Source organism: Podarcis liolepis (genome assembly GCF_965112155.1).
Source record: "Podarcis liolepis genome assembly, chromosome: 15".
NCBI lineage: Eukaryota > Metazoa > Chordata > Lepidosauria > Squamata > Lacertidae > Podarcis > Podarcis liolepis.
Window position 1 is genome coordinate 11,251,916 of NC_139566.1, and position 26,081 is coordinate 11,277,996.

A 26,081-nucleotide genomic window follows, 5' to 3' on the forward strand; every position below is an offset into this window, starting at 1 on the left:
TTCCGTCCCTGGAATGCCCCCAGATTTGCAAATCTGCCCCCGGGAAACATGGCAGCGGCAGCCTCAGCAGCCCGGAGCTAGCCTGGTAGTGCAGTTGGCTCTGGATGGCTTCAAGAGCTGCTCGCTGCCCGCTGCCTGCCATTTTTTCTTGTCGGAACTTCCAGCGAGGAAAAATGGCGGGCGCCACGGCAGCGAGCAGCTCCTGAAGCCAGCCGGAGCTGTCGCCACTGCTGAAGGGGAACAGGGGATGTCCGGCGGTACAGATCTCCTGCCCCCTTTGTTTTGACTGATTGGGGGAGGCTCTGGAGTTGCAGGTGGGCAGCTGTTGCCCAGTTTTAAAAGAACTCTGCGCATTTATGTTTCACAGGGTGCAAAAGAAGGGCTTTGCACCTTGCCTGGCAGAGAAACCGTGCGCCTTGCGCCCCTCCTGGGCAACAGCCGCCCACCCCCGACTCCTGAGCTTCCCCCGATCTGTCAAAACAAAGGGGGAAGCGGGCAGGAGATCGGGGGAGGCTCGGGAGTCACAAGCGCATGGCGCGCCGTTGCCCAGTTTTTTAAAAACTGCACTTTTATGTTTCACAGGGTGCGAAGGAAGGGCTTTGCACCTTTATACAATATGCATGTGTGCTTGGGCCCAGGGTCTTTTGCCTCACCATCCCCACTACTGACTCCCTGTTGCTACTCAGCTTCAAAAATAAAAAAAAAGTGTCCCCAGATTCATTGAAAAAAATCTGGTAATTTAAGAAGGCTTCCTGTCTCAGGGATGGTTTGCTCTGGTGTCTGGTCTTGCTCACCAGCCCTACCTTCCTGGCTCGTTCTAGACTCCTGCCAGTGGTTAGATGGTTCATTAGGGCAAGTGGGGCACTCGGCCAGCTCCCACCCGCCTGCCTCCTGACTTGGATCCTGCCTGCCATCTTTCTCCTTCTTCTGCTAAGTCTGAGTGTTGCCTTGTGTAGAACTCAGCAGGGAGGAAGGTGGGGGCAAAATCAGCATTATTTGGCTCTGGCGCCACCTGCTGTTGGGCTCCCTGCCTTCTGCCCTACCAGATGCAATAGGCCCGGATTGCTATGCCAATGAACCAGCCTTCTTAATGTCACACCAGGAAGCGGGGCTTGAAGGGCAAGCTGGAAGGCAGGACAAACCGGGACGGTGGAGTTGGCCAGCACTCAAGAAGACCACGTTGCTCAGGCCAGACTCGGCTGCAACAGGCAGCCTTTCATACACCTTCCTGCCCAGAAGTAGTCAATAGTCATCCTCCGTAGGTAGAGTCATTCCAGGGCCCAAAGGTATTTCGCCAAGAAGAGCATGGCCTACAGTTCAGTGGCTGGACGCCTGAGGGAGCTATTTACAAACTGAGCAGCTCCTGCCAGGTCCCATTTATTAAAAGGAATTTGACCCTCCAGGTATGTGACGTTGTATGCGATACAAGCTGGCCTTGGGGTGCATGGAGAGAGTGGGGTATTTGCTAGCCATGGCTGCAGAATTCCCAAGGCTCTCCTGGCACCAGGCCTGCCTGGTGTGGCTCTGTTTACTTGTGCAGGGATCAGCAGCGATTAAAGGGCTTCTTTTTAATTTGATTAGGTCAGATTAACAGAGAATCTGAGCTGATGATGAGGGGCAGGGGGGGCGGGGCAGGGAGGGACAGGCTAGGCTGACCAACCTTCCCCAAGTCACCCATGAGCTTGCAGCTCTCAAAAAGAAAAAAGAGCAAAGGGAGCCCAGCCAATCAGGGAACACACTCCACTCAAAGCAACTCCTGAGGCTGCAATTCTAAAAAATGACTGGGGTCTGCCTTTCCCTTGTCCCTTGTCTAGCTCAAAGCCCTAAACGGCCTCGGTCCAGTATATCTGATGGAGTGTCTCCACCCCCATTGTTCTGCCTGGACACTGAGGTCCAGCTCCGAGGGCCTTCTGGTGGTTCCCTCACTGCGAGAAGCCAAGTTACAGGGAACCAGGCAGAGGGCCTTCCCGGTAGTGGCACCCGCCCTGTGGAACACCCTCCCACCAGATGTCAAAGAGAACAACAACTACCAGACTTTTAGAAGACATCTGAAGGCAACCCTGTTTAGGGAAGCTTTTAATGTTTGATGTATTACAGTATTTTAATATTCTGTTGGAAGCCGCCCAGAGTGGCTGGGGAAGCCCAGCCAGATGGGCGGGGTATAAATAATAAATTATTCTTGTTATTATTATTATTGTCATTGGCTCTGGCGCCACCTGCTGTTGGGCTCCCTGCCTTTTGCCCTACCAGTTCAGATGGGCAACAGCTGCCACTGTTCTCCTGCTCTTGCATGCATTTGTGTGGACTCAGATCACAGAACTGTAGTTGGAAAGGACCACGAGGATCATCTTCTAGGACAACCCCACATCTTCTAGGACAATGCTCAAACCCACGACCCTGAGATTAAGAGTCTCGTGGCTCTACCGACTGAGCTATCCCAGGGACTTGTAACGGAGCACAACGCCCCTCCTTTCCTGAGTGGGAGCCAACAGTGCTTTTTCCATCTGCACAAGCACACAGAGAGAAAGAGAGGCCCAGAGTTGGTGGTAGTCCCAACCAAACACTGGGAGGCCGCCACTGGTTGGAGGGAAGGATTAATGGGTGCGCTTCTGGGATTGATTAAAGAAGGTTTAGATGGGATTACGGGATCATGGCAGATCAGGGAGAGATTGGCAATCAGGGAAGGAAGGGCGGGGGGAGAGAGACTTTGTCTCCTGCTTCCCTGTGCAGAAAGGTCAGACGAAGCATCTCTTGAAAGAGGAGAGAATGCTTGCCCATGAGGGGATGGAAGAGGGTGGGTGTTTGTTTGTTTATGGGTTTATGTTTGCCAGGTTGGCCTCGAAGAGGATTTCCGTATGACTTTATCCTAACAGACCATTTTGCATAATACACAGCACATTTTCCTCCAACATTTATATTTTTTGCTTAACAGGAGTGCAAAAGGCAGAGTGCAAAATTCAGAGGGGTGCAAATTTGAGCACAAAACTCCGAGCGCAAAGTTCAGAGGGGTGCAAATTTCGAAAATTTCGAAAGATGGCTGCTGTGTGTTCCGCTTTGTGTATTGCTTCAGAAAGTGTACGTTTAGTAGATTTGCCTTCAAATGTGAACTGAATCGGGCTTCTCCCTACCCCAACACCTGCCTCTCCCCAGCTTCCGTGCGGAGAAGCAAAAGGCACGATCCGAGTTCCAATTTCAGGCAGGCAAAAGCAATCAGAGTGTAATGTAAGGCCAGTGAGGGGTGTGACCTGTGGACACTTACAAGGGCCAGGTACCAGTTACAGATAGGTAGCCATAGTCAAAATAAAAAAATTCCTTCCAGTAGCACACTGAAGAAGTGTGCATGCACACGAAAGCTCATACCAAGAACTAACTTAGTTGGTCTTTAAGGTGCTACTGGAAGGATTTTTTTTTATTTTTAAGGGCCAGGTAGAGAGGGCTGGAGGGCCGCATGCCCTCTGCCACCAAGGTCTGAGGTTCTGCCACCACTAAGTGGCTTAAACACTAAGACACCTGCAGCGCTTGCAGCCAAGTATTTCTTAGAGGTGCCTCATCCGCCGAGGTCTCTACATCTTAGGAACAGTTGACAACAGACTGAAGGACAATAGCGTTTCCCAAAATAGATCTTTAACTGAAGATGAAGCACCCACTTGGCTTTTAGAGGAGCAGAGGGTTGGTGCACAGTCAGCACGAAACAGCAGGCAGAGAACAGACATCGCTCATATATAGGAAAGCAAGAGGCAGCTTGTATGACCTGTAAGTAACCCTTGCCAGAAGCACAGGGACTTTATAGGCATGTCCCCATTTTTCAGCTGTGAAATGGCATAGGGCATTGGATTTTTTTTTGGGGGGGGTGTATGCCTCTTGTGCTTACAGAACCTGCTGCACCCTCATGATGTTGGTATAACCTGCTCCAGGCCGCCAGCCCGTAACCACGATGACCAAGTCCTCGGACCGCAGGAAACCTCGCACCCGGCCTGGGAAGGGAGAGCGGAAAACGGGATCAGGAAAAGGAAGAAGGGGGTAAGGAGAGCCAGAAGTCCCGTTGCGAAACTATGGGGAAGGCAGTCATCCCCTTCCAGATCGTGTGAGCGCTGGATGTTCCTGTGAGACAGAGCTGGGGTGTGTGTGTGTTGTTTTTCGACTCAAAGGTTCCACACTCTAGGGGAGAGGGTGATCTAACAGGGTTGCTGTCTTGGGCTGGCTGGATGCAGAGGAGCTGGGGACCCACCCCCCCAAGGGAACCCCCAGGGGGAGAAGGCTCAGAGCCAGGGGAGTGTTGCTGGGATGGCGATGACTGGCCAGAGGGAACAGGCTGGGAGGAGGAAGTGTCCGAAGATGAAGAGGGAACGGGGTTTAGTGAGCAGGAAGATGCAGTGGCAGAGAGTGGTTCAGACTCAGAGGTAGAAGCAGAGGCTGGAGAGGAGGGGGTGGCCAGGCTGCTGAAGAAGCCAGGGGATCTCCCCCTCCTGCTGTGTGACCAGCTCCCTTTCTGCCTAGTCTCCCAGAACCAGAAGAGGCATGAAGAGGGTGAAGCAAAGAGAGACAAGACAGTGGAGTCTTAGGCTGCTGGGGAAGGAACCAGGAGAGGGGAAGTCTTAGGGAGCAGTGGGCAGGTGGGGACCTTCAGTCCTCACAACTATCTCATTGGGGCAAGATCTACTGGGGTGGGTTGCTGTGACCACTAGGCCTGCACTTTTTCTTTGAATAAAGAGTTAACTTCACTGACGCCAGGTGTTTCGTTACTGAGCTAATCCTGACTCCGGCTCCTGACGGTCTCATTGCATACTGGAGAAGAATGGAATGGAAAGTGAGTGGGTGGGTTTGCCCATTGCAGGATTCCACAGCACTGTGTGTTTGTTTGTGTGTGCATGCCACCCTCTCCCTCTGCCACTGTCCAAAGGCCCCCTGACATTAGACGGGGGGCTGTGTTGAAGCCACAGATTGCCCACCGCTTCCTGAAGGAGAAGTCCTCTCAAACACACCCTTCTTGCATAAGCAAGGAGTGAGTTAGGGCCGCTGCCTTTCGCTGAGGCCCTCAAAGGGGCATGCATGAGAAGCTGCCATTAAACAGGCGCCACATTTCCTGGCGAGAAGTTGCGGCGTCAAGAGGGGCTTGCGCCATTTGGATACCTGCCTGCAACAGAGCAGGTAAAAGGCCCAGGAGCCCAGCCAGGGAGAAGAAAAGATGGCAGATCCTTGGGCAGGATGGAGTGCTGTAGACTCACCGATCTCGATGCCAAACTGCACTCGGCGATCAACATCGTCCGCCCACACCTCCTGGGTGGCCCCACGCCACAGGACTGGGAAGATACCGCGGCTGAGGTGGGCCTGGCGGGCAACCTGCTCATCGCGGGTCACGGCGATGATGAGGGCCCGGGGCCGGTAGCGGGACAGCAGCTGAGCAGACCTGAGTTGAGGAAGGGAGCGGGCGGAAGGGTGAGGCAGCAAATCTGGGAGTATTCACGGTGCAGACTCCTTATATCTGTCATTACCAACATTCAGGGTTCCTGAGTCGTTTTCACAGTTATGCTTCTACAACCAGCTACCTTTTTCAGCCTGAGGGCCACATTGCCTTCTGGATGACTTTTCAAGGGCCACCTCTCATTCGTCCCTACCTGAAGATCCAGCTCCGAGGTCCTTCTGGTGGTTCCCTCACTGTGAGAAGTGAGGTTACAGGGAACCAGGCAGAGGGCCTCCTGGGTAGTGGAACGTCCTCCAGTCAGATGTCAAAGAGATAAACAACTATACAACTTCGAGAAGACACCTGAAGGCAGCCCTTCTTCAGGAAGCTTTTAATGTCTGGTGTTTTATTACGTTTTTATATTTTTTCAGAAGCCACCCATAGTGCTGGGGCAACCCAGTCAAGATGGGCGGCATATAAATAATAAAATTATTATTATTATTATTGGTCCAGGGCAGAGGAAAAAGTGGGTAGAACAACAGGTGTAAGCTTTAATCAGAGTGGTTTAACTATCAGTCCCTCTTCACTGCGAACTGGAAATTGCAGCTCTGTGAAGGGACTAGGGGGTCTCCTAGTGTGGTGTAGTGGTTAAGAGCGGTAGTCTCGTAATCTGGGAAACCGGGTTCGCGTCTCCGCTCCTCCACATGCAGCTGCTGGGTGACCTTGGGCCAGTCACACTTCTCTGAAGTCTCTCAGCCCCACTCACCTCACAGAGTGTTTGTTGTGGGGGAGGAAGGGAAAGGAGATTGTTAGCCACTTTGAAACTCCTTAAAGGGAGTGAAAGGCGGGATATCAAATCCAAACTGTTCTTCTTCTTCTTCTTCCTAACAACTCTCAGCCCTCTTCAAGTACAGCTCCCAGAATCCTCTGGGGGAAGCAATGGCTGTTTAAATTTATGGTGTGAATGTGCCATAACTCCTATACAGAATAGACCCATTTAAATTAATGGATTTATATTAGCCATGTCTATTAACTTCCATAGGTCTACTCAAAGAAGGAACACCAGGGCTGGATCTACACGGGCCTGTTTAACGTTATTAGAACGATATTAGATATATTGTTCTGAAACGTCACAGGGCAGACTTGTAAAATAAAGCATTTCTTCCCTCCGTCAAAACACACTTTGCCTACTGCTAGTTGCTGGTTGCTCTGCAGCGGCCTTGGGTGTCACATTTTAATAACAGAATTATGAATGTTAAAAGCAGAACGTCATGTGGTCACATGGTTATCAAGGCCATTCCTTAACCCTTCCTTAACGCTAAACACCATGAGCGTAGATCTGCCCTGGGTCTCCATCTCTGCATTAAGGCAGTGGGATTCAGGTTGTACAACTGGCTGCTTGACAGACAGGTTGGGGTCCCAGCCACTTCGAGCATCCCACCCTTGACCTCACCTGCCGGATGTCGTGAGGACGATGATGGCAGCTGCGCAGCACTTGAAGGAAGCCTCCACAGCGCCGATGGCTGTCACCTCCGTGGGGTCCTGGCTCAGCGGAGTCAGGCGGCGCAGCTCTTGAAAGAGCTGGTGGTGATACATGGCAGCCTCAGCCTCTCGAGCAATCTGTGCAGGAGGGACATTGACATTAATGCTGGCCCAATACTGTCTGCTCTGGCAGGCAGCATCTCAAGAGGAAGATATTCCCCATCGCTCGCTGCTGGGGATGGAAGGATTTGTCCATTTCAACACTCTTCATTTCGGGTTTTTCCCCAATCATACATTTTGCAGAAATTTGCAGTTTGTTTATTTTTCACGACCCACATGAAAATTCATCAGCAGACACATTTGTTGTGCAGTTTTGACTATTGCACACCTTTTGGCAAGCCATTTCCCCAACCCTAATGCATTCTTGTCTGTTATTTTCCTGCGTCTCTCCCCTCTGGTGCACACCTCCCACTAAATCATGCATTTTTGTAAACACTGCCTGGGGAAGAGAACCGCATCAAGAAATTCGGAGAAATGTGAATTTTCAAGGGTGGCTGTGTATCCGGTTTGCATGTTGTTTCAAATAGTACAGGTTTAAATGCACACTGTACCAAACTGCTCCCATGTCCCTATCCACTACCTTTGAAAACTGGAGATGCCAGAAGTTGATCCTGTGACTTTTGGCAGACCAAATACAGAGCAGGTGATCTACCCTTTGAACTATCACCCCATAGTGAAGAAGAAGAAGAGTTTGGATTTGATATCCCGCTTTATCACTACTCGAAGGAGTCTCAAAGCGGCTAACATTCTCCTTTCCCTTCCTCCCCCACAATAAACACTCTGTGAGGTGAGTGGGGCTGAGCGACTTCAGAGAAGTGTGACTGGCCCAAGGTCACCCAGCAGCTGCAAGTGGAGGAGCGGGGAAGCGAACCCGGTTCCCCAGATTGCAAGACTACTGCTCTTAACCACTACACCACGCTGGCACCAACATCGGGTGTCACATAACTTCCTTGCAAGGTTTATGAAAACAAAGAAGGATGAACACTCAATGGACAGGTTGCTTTGAGCTGCCTTAGGCACATATTATTAGTATTATTATTATTATTATTATTATTATTATTATTATTATTATTATTATTTTGCAGATGTAACAAAGAAAAAATAAGCAACATTGGCTTATCTTATCATTCTGAATCATCCACCAATCCACACATGCACACAACTACATACAGGCAGCGGCCAATCGACGTGCATCCGATTGATGTCGAAACATGTACACACACTTCACGGAGATCTGGAAGTGGCCGGAAAAGGGGGTGGAACAGGATGGAATGGATTTATGCATGCTCCACCATCATGCGTGATGACCCAGAACACAACCCCCATACATATGCAGTTCATCAGTCAGCACTGATATCCAAACAAGATTGACGATTATAAGACGTATAAGAGTATAAGACGATTACAGTGGTGCCTCGCAAGACGAAAAGAATCCGTTCTGTGATTCTCTTCGTCTAGCGGTTTTTTTCGTCTTGCGAAGCAAGCCCATTGAAGGATTAGCGGATTAGCGCTATTAGAGGCTTTTAGCGGCTTATCTGCTGATCAGATCAGCTGATAAGCGGCTTAGCGGCTTAGAAAAAGGGGGGGGGGAGAAAAAAAAAACCAGCAGGAACTCGCAAGACATTGTCGTCTTGCGAAGCAAGCCCATAGGAAATTCGTTTTGCGAAGCACCTCCAAAACGGAAAACTCTTTCGTCTAGCGAGTTTTCCGTCTTGCGAGGCATTTGTCTTGCGGGGCACCACTGTATAAGACATAACATGGAAGGGGCAGCAGTTGATTCAGACTACAGAGTAATGGATGGGGGATGTTTATCCTTCCAAGTTCAAGTGTAAGGGTATCACAGAGCGGGGCCTAGCTGGCTGGCTGGAATCCTGAACTCCACACTCTAATAATAATAATAATAATAATAATAATAATAATAATAATAATAATAATAATAATAATAATAATAATTTATTATTTATACCCCGCCCATCTGGCTGGGTTTCCCCAGCCACTCTGGGCGGCTTCCAACAAAACACTAAAATACAATAACCTATTAAACATTAAAAGCTTCCCTAAACAGGGCTGCCTTCAGATGTCTTCTAAAAGATGTCTTCTAAAAGTTCTAAATATTTTGTTGCAGATCTTGCTTACCACAACCACTAATCCTTAGTAGATTCTGGTATTGTTTGTTGTTCTGTCATGCTCCCAGCCAGCCAGCCAGCCAGCCAGCCATATATATATGGGGAGAGGTAATTGAAAGGAAGAACTGAATACATACCGCATGCTGCATCCGCACAGCTTCCACAGGATACGCCCCCTTGGCAGTTTCCCCAGACAGCATGATGCAGTCAGCTCCATCCAAAACTGCATTGGCCACATCGCTGGTCTCTGCCCTCGTGGGGCGGGGCTTCTTGATCATGCTCTCCAACATCTGCCCGGGAGAGAGGAAGGAGACTATAAGCGTGTCCCTTTTCACAGGTCCCTTCATTATATGTGTTCATTCTAACATACTGTATTTTTCGCTCTATAAGACACACTTTTTCCCCTCCAAAAATTAAGGGGAAATGTGTGTGCGTCTTATGGAGTGAATGCAGGCCCCATGGCTTCAGCGATAGCAACGCGAAGCCTCCAAAGCGCAGAGGGAGCTCCCGCTGCCCTCTGGAGGCTTCGCGTTGCTTTTGCTGAAGCCAGGAGAGCAAGAGGGATCGGTGCACACCGATCCCTCTTGCTCTCCTGGCTTCGCTTCGCTGGAGAGGCGCTGCACAGGGAGAGCTGCGCAGCGCCCCTTCAGCGAAGCGGGAGGAGAAATGGAAGTGGCTCCGTTTCTCCTGCCACTTCACTGAAGGAGCGCTGCGCAGAAAGGGAGAGAATTTTTTTTTCTTGTTCTCCCCCTCTAAAACTAGGTGTGTCTTGTGGTCCGGTGCGTCCTATAGAGCGAAAAATACAGTAGCTCATTTTATTTCTATTTTGATTTTTGAAAAAGTTGTGCCAACTTTGCATTTATCAGTATTTTTTTAAATGAATAAGAACATAAGAAGAGCCTGGCAGCTGCATTAGGCCAATATTTTGTTGTTCGGCATCCTCTCTGTTTTTTACAGTGGTTGGATGAGGCCAATGACCCATTGTGAGATAAGCAAGCCTCATCTAACCAGCATGCTTAAGTCTAGCTAATGCATGTAGGGGTTAAGACCATAGAGTAAGCTGTCCCGGCACGCTTAGCAAACTTTGGGAGGAACTTGATAACCAAGCTTTTGTTCCCCTCCAGTCCACCCGAGAAGCTCAGCGCGTCAAGAGGTCTGAGCTGGTTGCTCCAAGCTCAGACCACATGTCTCTCACAAGCCATTCTCAATTTCCTATACCAATAATTTAGGAACTTTAACCACTTTGTAACAGCTACGCTTTAGTGCCTGTGCAACCTATTCTGAAGCACATGAATCCGACCTCTGGAAAGTTGGTAAGTAAACCATTTTAAAAACTTTCCAAGCGTGGGGAATCAGGAAATCACAAGTGTATATTTTAGAGGTCCAACAGCCTATATTTTCACACTTTACTTTGCTGCATATTTGGCAGTTTTAAATCTGTGCTGGGGTTCTCTAACCGAACAGGACTTGCCCCAAACTTGGATCCTGGCACCCAGGAATTCTCATTTCTCCCTATTTTTCCCTTGCAACCAATACTAGTCCAGAATCCTGTTCTCACAAAAGCCAACAAGATGTCTTTGGGAATCCTTCTTCTGCCACTTGTGATTCCCAGCATTCTGAGGCATGCTGCCTCCAACAGTGGAGGTGAGGTGTAAGGACCAAAGATGGTGATGGATCAGGCCAATAGCCCATCTAGTCCTCATCCCTTTTTTTAAAGAATATTGAGAGCCAAAGTGAGAAGTGGTCCACTTTAAACCGCTCTTTTCTAATGGATAGAAAGGATGGTATCTGACTGAACTCCCTGTGGGTACTGCCTTGTGAGGCAGCTGATTTGGACATGGAGACCCCATGTTCAGAGGCAGTCTACCCCCAGTTCCCCTGCTCTCAGCAGCTCACCTGAGTGGCGCAGATCACAGGCTTCCCTGCACGGTTACATCGCCCAATCATCATCTTTTGAGCCAGGAAAACCTTCTCGCTGGGAATCTCAATGCCCAGGTCTCCACGCGCCACCATGATGCCATCGCTGGCTTCCAGGATCTCGTCAAACCTGCCAGGAAGCAAGAGAGGTTGCAATGAGGCCAAATACAAGCGATAGCAGGGGTTATACAAGGAGGGCCGTCCTGCATGGAGAAATCTAGCTTCTCTCATAGTTGCACCATCAAGTGATATATGTAAAGGTAAAGGGACCCCTGACCATTAGGTCCAGTCGTGGCCGACTCTGGGGTTGCGGCGCTCATCTCGCTTTATTGGCCAAGGGAGCCGGCGTACAGCTTCTGGGTCATGTGGCCAGCATGACTAAGCCGCTTCCTTTTTTTTTTTTATAAAATTTTTATTGGTTTTACAAAATTTTTAAGAAAAACAGACAGACACTAAAAATGACAAACATACACGTATAGTTTCAAACATATTTTCATAAACCTCTTTTCTTGGACTTCCCCATACCCCCCCTCTCTGCATCCCAATGTCCAAAATTCAACTAGCAACTTCCAATTGTTACTTTCCAATCTTTATCATCTTAGTCCTCTTTTATAGTCTAACCTTGTATCCCTGTACCCTTTTGCTTCTGAAAACCACAACATTTTAGCATTCATTAAGTTTATAGTAGTCCTTAAGATAACTTTTAAATTTTTTCCACTCTTCTTCCACCGTCTCTTTTCGTTGGTCACGGATTCTGCCTGTCATCTCGGCCAGTGTCATATAGTCCATCACTTTCATCTGCCATTCTTCCACAGTGGGTAAATCTTGTGTCTTCCAATACTTTGCGATAAGTATTCTTGCTGCTGTTGTGGCATACATGAAAAAGGCTCTATCTTTCTTTGTCACCAGTTGGCCGACAATGCCCAAGAGAAAGGCCTCTGGTTTTTTAGGGAAGGTACATTTAAGTACCTTTTTCATTTCATTATAGATCGTTTCCCAGAAGGCCTTAATCTTCGGGCATGTCCACCAAAGGTGATAAAAGGTACCTTCAGTCTCTTTACACTTCCAACATTTGTTATCGGGCAAGTGATAGATTTTTGCTAGCTTGACTGGGGTCATGTACCACCTGTATACCATTTTCATAATGTTTTCCTTTAAGGCATTACATGCCGTAAATTTTATACCGGTGTTCCATAACCATTCCCAGTCAGCTGACATAATGTTATGTCCAACATCCTGAGCCCACTTAATCATAGCCGATTTAACTGTTTCATCCTGTGTGTTCCATTTCAACAACAAGTTGTACATTCTAGATAGATTCTTAGTATTGGGTTCTAACAGTTCGGTTTCTAATTTTGATTTTTCCACCTGGAAGCCGACTTTCCTGTCCTGTTTAAAGAATTCCATTATTTGGCGATATTGGAACCAATTTTCTACTTTATACTTCAATTTCTCCTGACTTTGTAGTTTGAACTTATCTCCATCCTGTTCTAAAATTTCCCAATACTTCGGCCATCCGACCTCCATATTGAGTTTCTTCACTGCTTTAGCCTCCACTGGTGACACCCATCTAGGGGTTTTGTTTTCCAATAGATCTTTATATCTTATCCAAACATTAAACAATGCTTTTCTGACAATGTGATTTTTAAAGGCACTGTTAGCTTTATCATACCAAAGATATGCATGCCAACCAAAAGCGTTATTGAAACCTTCCAGATCCAAAATGTCCGTGTTCTCGAGGAGCATCCATTCTTTGAGCCAGCAAAAAGCTGCTGCCTCATAGTACAGTTTCAGGTCCGGCAGGGCAAACCCCCCTCTTTCTTTAGCATCTGTCAATATTTTAAATTTAATTCGGGGCTTTTTGCCCTGCCAGACAAATTTCGAAATATCTTTGTGCCACCTCTTAAAACATTCCATCTTATCAATAATCTGCAAGGTCTGAAACAAAAATAACATTCTAGGCAATACATTCATTTTGATTACTGCAATTCGGCCTAACATTGACAATTTCAAATTTGACCATATTTCTAAATCTTTTTTGATTTCTAACCAACATTTTTCATAATTGTCCTTGTACAAATTCTGATTCTTAGATGTTAAGTAAACCCCTAGGTATTTAACCTTCTTGACCACAGTCAAACCTGTTTCCTCTTGAAATTTCTCCTTTTCCATATCTGTTAGGTTTTTCCCTAAAACTTTGGTTTTTTGCTTGTTCAACTTAAATCCAGCTACCTGGCCAAACTGTTGTATTATTTCTAATACCTTTTTCGTACTAGTGTTTGGCTCTTGCAAAGTCAATACTAGGTCATCTGCGAACGCTCTTAACTTATAATGTTTAGCTCCGACCTGCACACCTTTAACCTGCTGGTCATTTCTTATCATGTTCAGCAACACCTCCAGAACTGAAATAAAAAGTAATGGGGAAATCGGGCACCCCTGTCGTGTTCCTTTCTCTATCTTAAGTTCCTCAGTCACAACATTGTTTACAATCAGTTTAGCTTTTTGTTCAGAATATATTGCAGCCATACCATTCTCAAAACCCCGGCCTACCCCCATCCCATGAAGATTCTTCTTCATAAAACTCCAAGAAATATTGTCAAAGGCTTTCTCCGCATCCACAAAGATCAATACTGCCTTAGTGTTTATATTCACCTCTAGCTTTTCCAAAATGTCTATTACATTCCTTACATTGTCTGCCAGGTGTCTTTTAGGGAGAAAGCCTGCTTGGTCCTTATGAATCTTCTCCATCAAAACTCTTTTAAGTCTTTTTGCCAAAATGTCTGCAAAAATTTTGTAATCCACATTAAGGAGTGATATTGGGCGGTAGTTCTTGAGTTGGGTCTTTTCAGTCTCTGACTTTGGTATGAGTGAAATATATGCCTCTTTCCACGATTCAGGCGCCCTTTTTCCCTCAAGGATCTCATTACAAACTTCTCTTAGTGGTTGAGTCAACCATTCCTTCAGCGATTTGTAGTATCTGGAAGTCAGTCCATCTGGTCCCGGAGATTTGCCCAGTTGCATATTCTGAATGGCAGCCTCTATCTCTTGTTCTGAGATTCTCTGGTTCAAATCCATCTTACTTTGATGAGAGATGTTTTGTAATCCATACTTTCCAAGGAATTTGTCTATATCTTCTTCATTTTGCGGGCCTTGAGTGTAGAGTTTTTTGAAATAACTTAAAAAGCAATTTCTGATTTCATTGGGCTTAGATATATTCTTTCCATCCACCTCAAGGCTTGTAACTGTATTTAGTTTCTGCCTTTTCTTCAGTTGCCATGCTAAAAGTTTACCACATTTATTTGCTGATTCAAAGGTCTTTTGCTTCATTTGCTTTATCTTCCATTCAATCTCTTGGTTCATCAATTCCATGTATTGTGTTTGATATAACTTGATCTCTCTTAAAATGTCTTGAGACTTTGGTTTTGTTCTTAATTTCCTCTCTCCTTCCTTTATCATTTCCAAAATCTTCTCTTTTTTCTCATTTTGTTTTTTCCTCTTTATTGAATTTTGTTGAATCAAAAATCCTCTCATAACCGCTTTGCTTGCATCCCAGATCACTCTTTTCTCCACGTCGGTCCTCAAATTTATTTCAAAATAGTCTTTTAGAGTCTTTTGGGCCTTCGTGAGAATCTCCTTATCACGAAAGAGGGTGTCATTCATTCTCCATCTAAATTGACCAGTTATTGTGAGCTTCATCTCCATCTTCACGGCGTTATGGTCGGAGCAAGTTTTTGGGCAGATTTCCACTTTCTTAATCTTTGGAGCCATTCCACTAGTAACCCAGATTTGATCGATTCTGGTCCAGGTCATCATTGCTTGGGAGAAAAAGGTTCCCTCTCTTTCCAGAGGGTTCCTTGTTCTCCAAATGTCTATCAAGTCCATGTTTTCAGTCATTTCGAAAAAAGTCTTAGGGAGTCTCCCTTCTTTGGTGACTGTTAGTCTTTGTGCCTTGTCCATATTGGTGGAGACCACGCCATTCATGTCTCCCATGATTATCATATTGTAATCCAAATAATCCATCAACGTTTCATGAAGTCTCTTAAAGAAGTCGGATTTGCCTTCATTTGGTGCATAAATTCCAACAACTAGAAATTTTTCTCCTTGTACTTGTATCTCCACAGCCAGATATCTCCCTTGTTCGTCTTTGAATATCATTTTTGGAGCCCATTTCTCTTTCACATATATTACCACTCCTCTCTTCTTAACTTTGTCTGATGAGATAAATTCTTGTCCTAGCCTTTTGTTTGTAAGTAATCTCCTGTGGGCTCTAGTTATATGAGTTTCTTGTAAGCATATCAAGTCCAGTTGTTCTCTATTTAATACATGAAATACTTGTCTTCTCTTCAAAGGCCCATTGAGCCCATTACAATTCCAACTGAGGAATTGCAGAGCCATCTTGCTATTTTTCTGAGGCTCCTCCAACAGCTCCCAGTTGTTGCTCTTCTTCTGATGGTGGTGGTTTTTGTCCAAACGAGAGATTCAGGATGTCCAACGCTCTCCTCTGTTCTGCAAGTGCGTCCACAGTCCCCTTCTGTAAATCCTCCTGGTATCTTGCCAAAAATTTGTCTTTATCTTGAATTGTCTTTATTTTCACCTTGTTTGCCTTATAGTCAAATGACAGCCCTTGTGGGAATTCCCACCTGAAGCGGATAGAGTTTTTCTTTAGTAGAAGGGCTAAATCCTTATAAAAGTTTCTTAAGTCCAGAATGTATTTTGGGATGTCTTTGAAGATCTGTACAGCTGAGTTTCCAATTTGCAAGGCCTTTTCAAAGTGTAGTCCCAATATTTTGTCTCTTTCCTCCTTGGATCTGAGTGTGATCAAACAGTCTCTCGGGGTCTTTCTGTTTTGCTTTTTGCCCAATCTAAAGGCAGTCGTGATTTTGAGTTCGTCTTCCTGGAGGTCCCAACAGTCCACAAACTCCCTTGTCAAGTATTCCACAAGGTTGTCTCCTTCATTCTCCGGAATCAGTCTTATTTTTAAATTCCTCTCTTTCCTCTGTAACTCCCACAAGGCCAAAGTTGCATCATGCTCATAGACCTTCTTGGCGATCGGCTCTAACTTCTCCTGTGTCTCTCCCGCAGTAGCTTTGGCGTCTTCGGCAATTTGGCGCGTAGTGGCGTTTTCCTCCACCAATTTATTTATGGATTCTGTATTCTGGTTTAGTCTTGCTGAAATTTCTGTTAGTTTTAGTGTATTCTCTGAAGTCTGTTTTGTCAGAGACTCCAGAGTTTGATTTATCTTGAGCAAAGCATCTGTCACAGCTTCCATGGAGACGGCTGCTCCTTTGTCTTGTCCTGTTGTTCCTGTTGATCCAACTGTTGCGCCTGAGATTGAGCCTCTTTTCTTTGCCTGTAGCTGCTGCAGCTGTTGTTGTTGTTGCTTGGTTTTGGCTCTTGTGACTATCTCCTCTTGTGCGCCACTCATGTCAAGGTCAGTTCCCACGGGATTTATTGTCCCTTGGAAAATTCCACTGTCTTAGGCCGTGCCGGGCCTCACTTTGTCCTCTAGAGGGAGCAAATCAAAATGGCCATAGAACAAAGTTTCCAAGTATAGAAACAAAGGAGTCTGTCCAGAATGTAAAAAGGGAAGTTAACACGGTCAAAGTCAGTATTACTAAAAACTTGTTGCTTTAGATTGCCACAGTTGCCCAATTTATGCTACTTCTTCTTGTATTGTACAGTAGCCAGGCACTGTGGAAACTTTGTATCAAGGTATCACTTCACAGGGAAAAGTCAGTTCAGTATGGTACAAAGGCAGACCGTTTCATTTTCAGATGGATGAGACAGCAGAGGTTTTTTTTACTTCTAACAAATCATGCAGTTGTTGTTCAAATTCACCTCCCCTCTGCCCTGCTAGCTAGAGGGGAGATCAAAGGGTCTAAATGTCCGGTTAAGCTAATCAAGTAGCAGGTTTAAACGGATGCAGGTTTAAAGCTCCGTTGCTTTCACTTATGACTAAGCCGCTTCCGGCGAACCAGAGCAGCACACGGAAACGCCGTTTACCTTCCCGCCAGAGTGGTACCTATTTATCTACTTGCACTTTGATGTGCTTTCGAACTGCTAGGTTGGCAGGAGCAGGGACCGAGCAACAGGAGCTCACCCCGTCACGGGGATTCAAACCGCCATCGTTATGTTTAAAGCCTGAGAATAAGGAATACTTCACCTCTTAACAAAAATGTCCCATGTGATATGTATTTTTAAAGTGAAGATTGATCCAAGAAAGCAGGTTAATCTCCTATTCTCCCGACACACCACAGACAACTTTATTCTGCTAGCCTAAAATACGCTGGAAATTGGCTTGGAGACAGAAATCTAACCCATGAGACTGTCTATGGCAGGGGCATGGAGCCCCTTTTGGCCCAAGGGCCACATTCCAGTGGTGGGCGGGGCCAGAAGCAAAAGTGGGCGGGGCAACAAATGTTTATTCCCACATCCTTTTCTACTTTCTATCCAGGCAAGCCAGAAACAGTATCAGAGTTCAAGGGCAATTTTCTGCCAGGCAAAATCACCCAAGGAGGGAACACAGCAGGGCAAGTGAGGGCAGTGGTGTAGCGTGGGGGGGTAAGGGGGGCTGGCCGCACTGGGCACAACATCTGGGGGGGGCGCTCGCCGCCTCCGGAGTCGCCGAAGAGCCTCGGGCGCAGGCTGTAGCAGAGCCCCATGTCTCACGGAACCGATGAGCTGGCAGCGGCTCTCAGCGCTCGCCGCGGTCCCCGCGCGTCAGGACCGCAGAGGGCGTGCCAGGCAGCCCCTCCTCACAGCCCCGCCGCCGCTGCAGCTGCTGGGCCATGTTGCATTTTCCTCGCCTCTCTGCCCTCCTCCTCCACCGGGCAAGCGGCGTCGTTTGGGCGGCAGCGCCAGCGGCAACTCGCCTCAGATCACCAGGTTAGGGGGTAGGGGGCACAAATTACTTGCCTTGCCCCGGGTTAGGGGGCGCAAATTACTTGCCTTGCCCCGGGTGCTGACAACCCACGCTACGCCGCTGAGTGAGGGGTTGTGGCCTGGGTCTTAAGGCCCAGATACAGAGGCCTGGAGGGCTGCACCTCCAGTCTACAGGGCCAGGAAAACGTAGAAGCTGGAAATTACCTTTTGACTCCCTCGTGGTTTTCGATCTTGCTGATGATCTTGATGTTGCGGCCCTGCTCTCCCAGAACCTTCCGGATGGCAGCCACGTCGCTGGCCTTGCGGATGAAGGAGGCGAAAACGATGTCGACGCCCTGCTGCAAGCCGAACTGCAGGTCCTGGATGTCCCGCTGGGAGACCGCCGGCAGGTCCACCTCGGCCCCCGGCAGATTCACCCCCTTGTGGCTGCACAGCACCCCACCATTCTCCACCTCGGTGACGCAGCCATTGGGGCCTGTGAGACGGGGTCAGACAAAGCATGGGGAGGAGAAGGCTCATACCAGGACTGAATAAATCACTCAGTCTCTGTATCGTGACCCATAACCAGTAGTCCAAAAGAAACTCGGTAGGAAGACCTACATTGGCTCCCAGTACATTTCCAAGCACAATTGAAAGTGTTGGTGCTGACCTTTAAAGCCCTAAATGGCCTCGGCCCAGTACAGTGGTACCTCGGGTTACATACGCTTCAGGTTACAGATGCTTCAGGTTACAGAATCCGCTAACACAGAAATAGTGCTTCAGGTTAAGAACTATGCTTCAGAATGAGAACAGAAATCGTGCTCTGGCAGCGTGGCGGCAGCAGGAGGCCCCATTAGCTAAAGTGGTGCTTCAGGTTAAGAACAGTTTCAGTTTAAGAACGGACCTCTGGAACGAATTAAGTACTTAACCTGAGGTACCACTGTATACCTGAAGGAGCGTCTCCACCCCCATCATCCAGCCTGGACACTGAGGTCCAGCTCCAAGGGCCTTCTGGCGGTTCCCTCGCTGCGAGAAACCAAGTTACAGGGAACCAGACAGAGGGCCTTCTCGGAAGTGGCACCCGCCCTGTGGAACGCCCTCCCACCAGATGTCAAGGAAATAAGCAACTATTTGACTTTTAGAAGACATCTGAAGGCAGCCCTGTTTAGGGAAGATTTTAATGTTTGATGTTTTATTGTGTTTTTAATATTCTGTTGGAAGTCACCCAGAGCAGCTGGGGGAGCCTGGCCAGATGGATGGGGTATAAGTAATAAATTATTATTATTATTATTATTATTATTATTATTATTATTATTATTATTATTATTAACATATAAAACAATGCTGAACAGAGAACCATAACACACTCCCTGGTTCTGTTGGCCCCCAAAAATGGAGGTTTTGCAGAAATTCCCCCTGGAATTCCAGATGTTACAAGGAAACTCTGGAAGTATGGCAACGCTAACTTTATGCAACCACCTCAATTGCTGTTTCTGGGAACAAGGATCTGTTGCCCAGTAGCCACTATATCGGAGGTGTCCAAATTTTTTCCAAAGAGGGCCAGATTTGAGGAAGTGAAGAGCCGTGAGGGCCGACCAAAGGACCAACCAAAGTTGTTGAGGTTTGAAGTTGTTGAGCTCTTTTTATATGCAATAACAGCAGCAAGAATATTATTGGCCCAAAAATGGAAGCAAGAAGAGTTACCGACGACTGAAGAATGGAGGATGAAGTTAATGGACTATGCAGAATTAGATAAACTAACAGGAAGGATTCGAAACCGGCGAGATCAGAAATTCACAGAAGACTGGAGTACATTTACGGACTATTTGAAAAGTATTTGTGAAGATCAGACGATGTTTGTAGGAAGTTTTGTGAGGAGTATTATTGGAAGTATTGCAAAAATGGAGAAGGGGAAGGATGATCTGTTAAGAGATGTAAAGGCAATATAAAGTTAAGAAATGCATAAGAAGTGGTGGATCATCAGAGGTGCTGATGGAAGTCTAAAAAGATTGTATAAGTGATAAGTTTTGTGGTACATTTTATAATTTATATGTTAAAATCAATAAAAATTATTTTAAAAATAAATAAATAATGAAGTTGTTGAGCTCTTTTTAATGATTTCCCCCCAGAATTGTTGAGCTTTTTTTGAGGGTTGAAGTTTTTGAGCGGTTTTTTACCCCAGCAAATAAACTGCCGCAGGGGCCAGATTAGGCCCCTGAAACAGACTTTGGACATGCCCCCAGGCCTTATCAGGGAGGGTGCTGTCCAGGAGTGGCCAGCAGAGACAGGTATCACTGCACACCTGGCCTCCTGGCAAGGAGAGAGGTGAGAAGGTAAGCAACTGCAGAGCAAACCCAATATTCCCAACAGTGCAACCACATAGAGACAGCCTCTCTGCCGCCTCGCCCTTCTCCCTGCTGGCAAGCAGCCGTGATGCTGCTGCTGGGATGCCAGGTACCTATCCCCACCTAACCCACTTGTCAGTGAGTGGCTGGATAATGATATAATAATAATGATTTATTATTTATACTCTGCCCATCTGGCTGAGTTTCCCCAGCCACTCTGGGCGGCTCCCAATCGAGTGTTAAAAACAATACAGCGTTAAATATTAAAAACTTCCCTAAACAGGGATGCCTTCAGATGTCTTTTAAAGATAAGATGGCTGCTTATTTCCCTCACATCTGAAGGGAGGGTGTTCCACAGAGAGGGTGCCACTACCGAGAAGGCCCTCTGTCTGGTTCCCGGTAACCTCACTTCTTGCAATGAGAAGGCCCTCGGCGCTGGATCTCAGTGTCTGGGCAGAACGATGGGGGTGGAGACGCTCCTTCAGGTATACAGGATGAGGAGGAGTGGTGGAAACTGCCTGACCAAGAGCGCCCCCCTAGGTAAAGCACAGAGGGAAATGATTTGGATTCTGGTGATGGGAAGCGTGCGACACCCCAGACCAGTGGAAGAGCTGGGAAGTACTGGAGGTTGGGAACTTGGAGGAGGATGAAGAGAAGGAAACAGGGAGGTTCTCCAGCAGGGCAGAGATGGGAATCAGACTCGGCCGCTCCACCACAGAGCCACCCTGACAGCTTTTTCTGCTGACAGCCTGCAAGCCCCCACTCCCAGAACAAGGTGTCTATTGCACTTTACGGAGAGCAGAGAGCCAGGCAGAAACAGAGATGGTCCCACAGGGAGGTTAGGCTGGCCTCGACCACAGCCAGGGCTTTTTCAGCTGTGGCCCCGATCTGGTGGAACGCTCTGTCACAAGAGACTAGGGCCCTGCGGGACTTGACATCTTTCTGCAGGGCCTTCAAGACGGAGCTGTTCCACCAGGCCTTTGGCCAAGGCACAATCTGACCCCCTCCTTTGGCAATCCTCACAGAACTCTAGTCTAGCCCAATGGTTGCCATGAATTTGATTTTGAATTGATTTTAGAATGGATTGATTTTAGAATGCTGTGTTACTTTTATTGTTGTTAGCCGCTCTGAGGAGCCTGGCTTCAGCTATGGAGGGCGGGATATAAATAAAAAATATTATTATTAATAATAATAATTATTATTATTATTACTCGGACTTGCCGTAGACAGAGGGAGGGGCCTGACACAGAGGGATAAGGAGTGGAGGGGGGAGTTACAAGCCAGTCCGCTCAACTGCTTCATCTACACAGGAGCAACCCTTAGGAGTCTCTGTGTGTTCTCTGGTCTGCTTGCCTCATAAAGAAACTAACTGTAAGTTGGCCGGTGTTTACTATCTTTCTCTGATCTGCGAATGCCCTGTTCTCCTTGGCGGCTTCCTGACACCACTGGCCGCTCCTGGGCAGGAGGTGCTAGGCTGAGGCATAAGAAAGATGGAGACCAAAGATATGTAACCACTTGAAAGAAACAATTAGGCTTAGGATTAAAATGGAATTAAATTTATAAAGAAGAAAATGTACGATAAGGAAAGCTATGTAATATGATTAGGACTGTGATATGGTCTTTTGAAACACTGATATTGGAAACTGCTACATATAATTACTAAGAAATTCGGATGGAAGAGATCCGAGGAAGTCAAATACTATGTCTATGAAGATGGATGGCACTTAATTTTAATTAATTAAGTGGTAATACGTTGTATGTATCTTTTTTCTTTTTTCTCTTTTTCTCCTATTTTTTGTTTGTCTTTATTATTGTTAATCTTTTCTTTTTTATAATGTTTATTTACTGAAAATAATAAATATTATTGGGGGGGGGGAGAAAGATGGAGACCACCCACCTCAGCAGCGAGAGGCGAAAGGGTGGGCTTCCAAACCGCAGAAAGGGGAGAAGCATACGTACGGATTTCCTTGACCAGTAAGGAGATGAGGCCGTCGTCAATGAAGATCCGTCCTCCGACTTTGATGACTTTGGGCAAGTTGACGTAATCCAGCCAGACGGTGTTCTGGTCGCAGCACTCCCGGAAGGCTGGGTCTGTCGTAACCACCACCCGCGATCCTTTCACCAGTTCCACTTCTTGGTCCACACCCTGCAGAAGGAGGCCATACCCACGTGAGCAGTTATTTCTTAAGAACAAAGGGAACACCTTTGACTTTTAAAGCCCTATGCGGCCTAGGACCCACGTACCTACGGGACCGCCTCTACTGGTATGCCCCACGGACGACCTTAAGGTCCACAAATGACAACACTTTGGAGGTCCCAAGTCGCAAAGTGGTTAGATTGGTCTCAACTAGGGCCAGGGCCTTTTCAGTACTGGCCCCGACTTGGTGGAACGCTCTGTCACAATAGACTAGGGCCTTGTGGGACTTGACATCTTTCCACAGGGCCTGCAAGGCAAAGCTGTTCCACCTGGCCTTTGGTTTTGACTCAGTCTGACCCTTATGTTTCCCTCCTCTTATGGTTTTGATCTTTGGGCTACTATTAAAATGAGGTTGCATTTTAAATTATATTTTAACCTGTATTTTATTTTTTAAAAAAATATTATTTTATTGTAATTTTACTGGTGTTAACTGCCCTGAGCCTGGCTCCAGCCAGGGAGGGCAGGGTATAAATAAAAATTTATTACTACTGCTACTACTATTATTAAACGATTGATTAGGGCTGCAATTTTTAATTTCGGAACCAGCTGCTTTTGCTCTGCTGTTACGGTGATTCAGGCAGGGAATACTTCCAGCCCTGTCTGGAGTCATTGGGGATTGAACCCGGGACCTTCTGCATGCAGAGCAGATTGGCAGGGACTGGCTGGATGAGTACTGGTGCCGCCTGCCCAAGAGCCCCCCAGGGAGGACACAGAAGAAGAAGATTTAGACCCCGGCTGTCATGAATGAGCCAGCTCCCAGGGAAAGTTTGCAACCAGCTCCTAGTGAAGGGAATAGCCAGGAAGAGAGAGGGTTAACTGCAAGACAGGAATGTCAACTGATAGCAGAGTGGTGGAGAGTCAGTCGGCAGCTTGCCAGCACACCAGCGAAGGACAAAATCCAGGGGCTAGATATGAAAGTAGCTCAGAGAGCAGGAAGGACCACGGAAGTACTGTTTCAGAGAATGAGGAAGGGGTGGGAGCTGACCCCCTTAGTCCAAGGTCTAGGCCATGGATAGGCAGACTAAGGCCCAGGAGCCAGATCCGGCCCAATCACCTTCTAAATCCGGCCCTCGGACAGTCCGGAAATCAGCGTGTTTTTACATGAGTAGAATGTGTTCTTATCAAGACTCCCTGACACTGGGTCATGGCGGTGGGACACTGGGGAATAGTCTGGGAAAGGGACAAGCTGGGAGGTGCTAGAAGGAGCAGGAGTTTTGAGAGATTAATGGGGGTCAGGAGGAGGAGGCCCTTCCAGGAAAGAGCTGGAGGCTGAGAGTCTCAGTGTGAGCGCAGACTCAGAGAGAGAGGAGTCAGAGGTTGCCCCTTGCTACCCAGCAGCAGGGCAGTCCCAGTCCTGCTGGCTCACCTCCCTCTCTGATACCCCACCTGAGGAGAGTCCTGCACATTGCTGAGCAACAGGCCAGACAGGAATACTACTACTACTACTACTACTACTACTACTACTAATAATAATAATAATTTATTTATACCCTGCCCATCTGGCTGGGCTTCCCCAGCCACACTGGGCGGCTTCCAACAAAATATTAAAATACAGTAATGCATCAAACATTAAAAGCTTCCCTAAACAGGGCTGCCTTCAGATGCCTTCTAAAAGTCTGGTAGTTGTTGTTCTCTTTGACATCTGGTGGGAGGGCGTTCCACGGGGCGGGTGCCACCACCGAGAAGGCCCTCCGCCTGGTTCCCTGTAACAGCCTAGTCTGTTATAACCAAGACAACCAACTGGCAAACATGTATTTCATGGGGCAACTATCCAAATATGGAACCACTCATTCCCAATCTTACCCCTTTGACCACACCGGTGCGGATCTCTGGGCCTTTGGTATCCAGGGCAATGGCCACCGGTCGGTAGAAGAGCGGGTTGGAGGCAAAACTCTCCGTTGCTTTCCGGATATTCACAATGGATCCTGCATGGTACTGAAAGAGAAAACAGTGGTGGTGGGGAGTCAGTGGATCCTTTCCTCATTCACTGAAGAAGGGGGAATCTGACTTCAGAGTCGTGGCACCCAACCCCTGAGTACAGAGCCCAAGGTGTAGAGACGGATCTGAGTCAGGGCTCAGAGCTGGAGAGGAGGGGTGTCAAGAGGCAGAGATGGGTCAGGCTAATGAAGAATCACAGGGGTCTCCCCCTCCTTCTGCCACAAACTTCCCTCTCCCCCAGTTCCCCAGAACCAGAAGAGGCGTGAAAAGGGTGGAGGACAGTTTGGCTTTGCACAGGCACAGTCTCCAATTGTTTGGGGAAAACTCTGGAGAGGAGGGGGCTTAGGCAGCTGTGGGGAGGTGGGGACTCTCAGTCTCAGCAACTGCTGCAGGAATGTTCAGGGATGCAGGAGAGGATATGTTGTCTGATTATATCCTTATCCAACTTGTGTTAACAAGTTCCACAATTTCAGCAGAGTAACATTCCCTTCTTTTAAATTTGCAGCGGATGTGTTTTGCTCAGGCTCGCTAAAGCCTCTATAATAACTGTTCTGGTATTTTCCCCTTATTCCCTCATAAAAGATAAGACACAACACAGTCTTCTATAAAAGTAAAAAAAGAGTTTACTCACATTCTGTTCACAATCAGATCCCAGAAGGCAGACTTAGCTTAATGAAGTAACATACACTTGGAATCTATCTCATAAGAAGACAGTCCCTTTGTCCTCTCTTGGCTGGAAGCCAAGAGGGCATCTTTGGCTTAGTAGATGTTGTTTCTTCGATGCATGTGGTGAAAGAGAGAGAGAGAGATGGCTGCCCTGCCCTGTGCTTTTGTCATTATCTGCACAGGTGAGGCCACACCCACCTCTAGTCACATGCAGAGGAAGTCTGTCCCAGCCCAGAAGGAAACAGGAAGCTTTCCTGTTGGCTGGACAAAGATTCCTCCCCATGTGCAAACATGTTCACACTAGGAATGTTGTACTTGACTGCTCTGGTGTTTCACATCCTACAACTGCTTCATGGGGGCAAGACCTGCCAGGGATAAGTTGCTGCACTCATTAGGCCTGACACTCCTGTGCAGATCCCGTTTTTGCTAATAAAGAGTTAACTCCAACTAGCTCGGTGTGATTTACTGCTGGCTCGCTCCTGTCAAGGAAGGAGTCTGGAGGCCGAGGCCTAAAACGCCTCAGTCCATGTCCTAGATTTGTTGGCGCAAGCGGCTCAACTCGGAGCTATCCATTGGTCCAGAAACCTTCAGCTTTCCCCGTGGGATCCAGCATCAGACCAGGACATGACACCCCACGCTCTTGGGGAAGGAAATGGCTTACTCTCATCCCCACCCACTCAATACCTCATGTGAGCCGTGCGAAAAGTTCAGCCGTGCAATGTTCATTCCAGCCTTGATCATCTCACGGAGCATTTCCACCGAGCGGGAAGCAGGGCCTGAAAGAGGAGACGGGAAGCATTGGGTCACTGGGACAAAGAACTGTATTGACACATCCTCCCTCAGCTCTTGCACCTAATGTCACCAAGCCAGTGGCTAAAGTAAAGGTAAAGGGACCCCTGACCTTTAGGTCCAGTCGTGACCGACTCTGGGGTTGCGGCACTCATCTCGCTTTATTGGCCAAGGGAGCCGGCGTACAGCTTCCGGGTCATGTGGCCAGCATGACTAAGCCGCTTCTGGTGAACCAGAGCAGCGCACAGAAATGCCGTTTACCTTCCCGCTGGAGCGGTACCTATTTATTTACTTGCACT

The 26,081-nt window shown here is 47.4% G+C and overlaps 1 protein-coding gene and 1 long non-coding RNA gene across 4 annotated transcripts in view; one reads left to right on the forward strand and one right to left on the reverse strand.

The window, feature by feature from the left end:
* Positions 1-3,607: 3,607 nt before the first annotated feature.
* The window catches only part of PKLR (pyruvate kinase L/R), a 28,269-nt gene continuing 5,795 nt past the window's right edge, over positions 3,608-26,081 (reverse strand). For all 3 annotated transcript variants that reach the window (XM_083477575.1, XM_083477573.1, XM_083477574.1), the window contains exons 3-11: positions 25,678-25,769; positions 24,193-24,324; positions 22,152-22,338; positions 18,073-18,343; positions 10,966-11,116; positions 9,207-9,359; positions 6,855-7,021; positions 5,226-5,407; positions 3,608-3,974 (exon numbers count right to left, since the gene is read on the reverse strand). In XM_083477575.1, coding sequence (XP_083333701.1) covers positions 3,868-3,974; positions 5,226-5,407; positions 6,855-7,021; positions 9,207-9,359; positions 10,966-11,116; positions 18,073-18,343; positions 22,152-22,338; positions 24,193-24,324; positions 25,678-25,769 — 1,442 coding nt within the window. In that variant the 3' untranslated portion in view covers positions 3,608-3,867. The remainder of the gene's footprint in view (positions 3,975-5,225; positions 5,408-6,854; positions 7,022-9,206; positions 9,360-10,965; positions 11,117-18,072; positions 18,344-22,151; positions 22,339-24,192; positions 24,325-25,677; positions 25,770-26,081) is intronic.
* The window catches only part of LOC310694556, a 66,549-nt gene continuing 58,384 nt past the window's right edge, over positions 17,917-26,081 (forward strand). Inside the window, exon 1 of the long non-coding RNA XR_014519745.1 lies at positions 17,917-17,972. This is a non-coding gene — a long non-coding RNA (uncharacterized lncRNA). The remainder of the gene's footprint in view (positions 17,973-26,081) is intronic.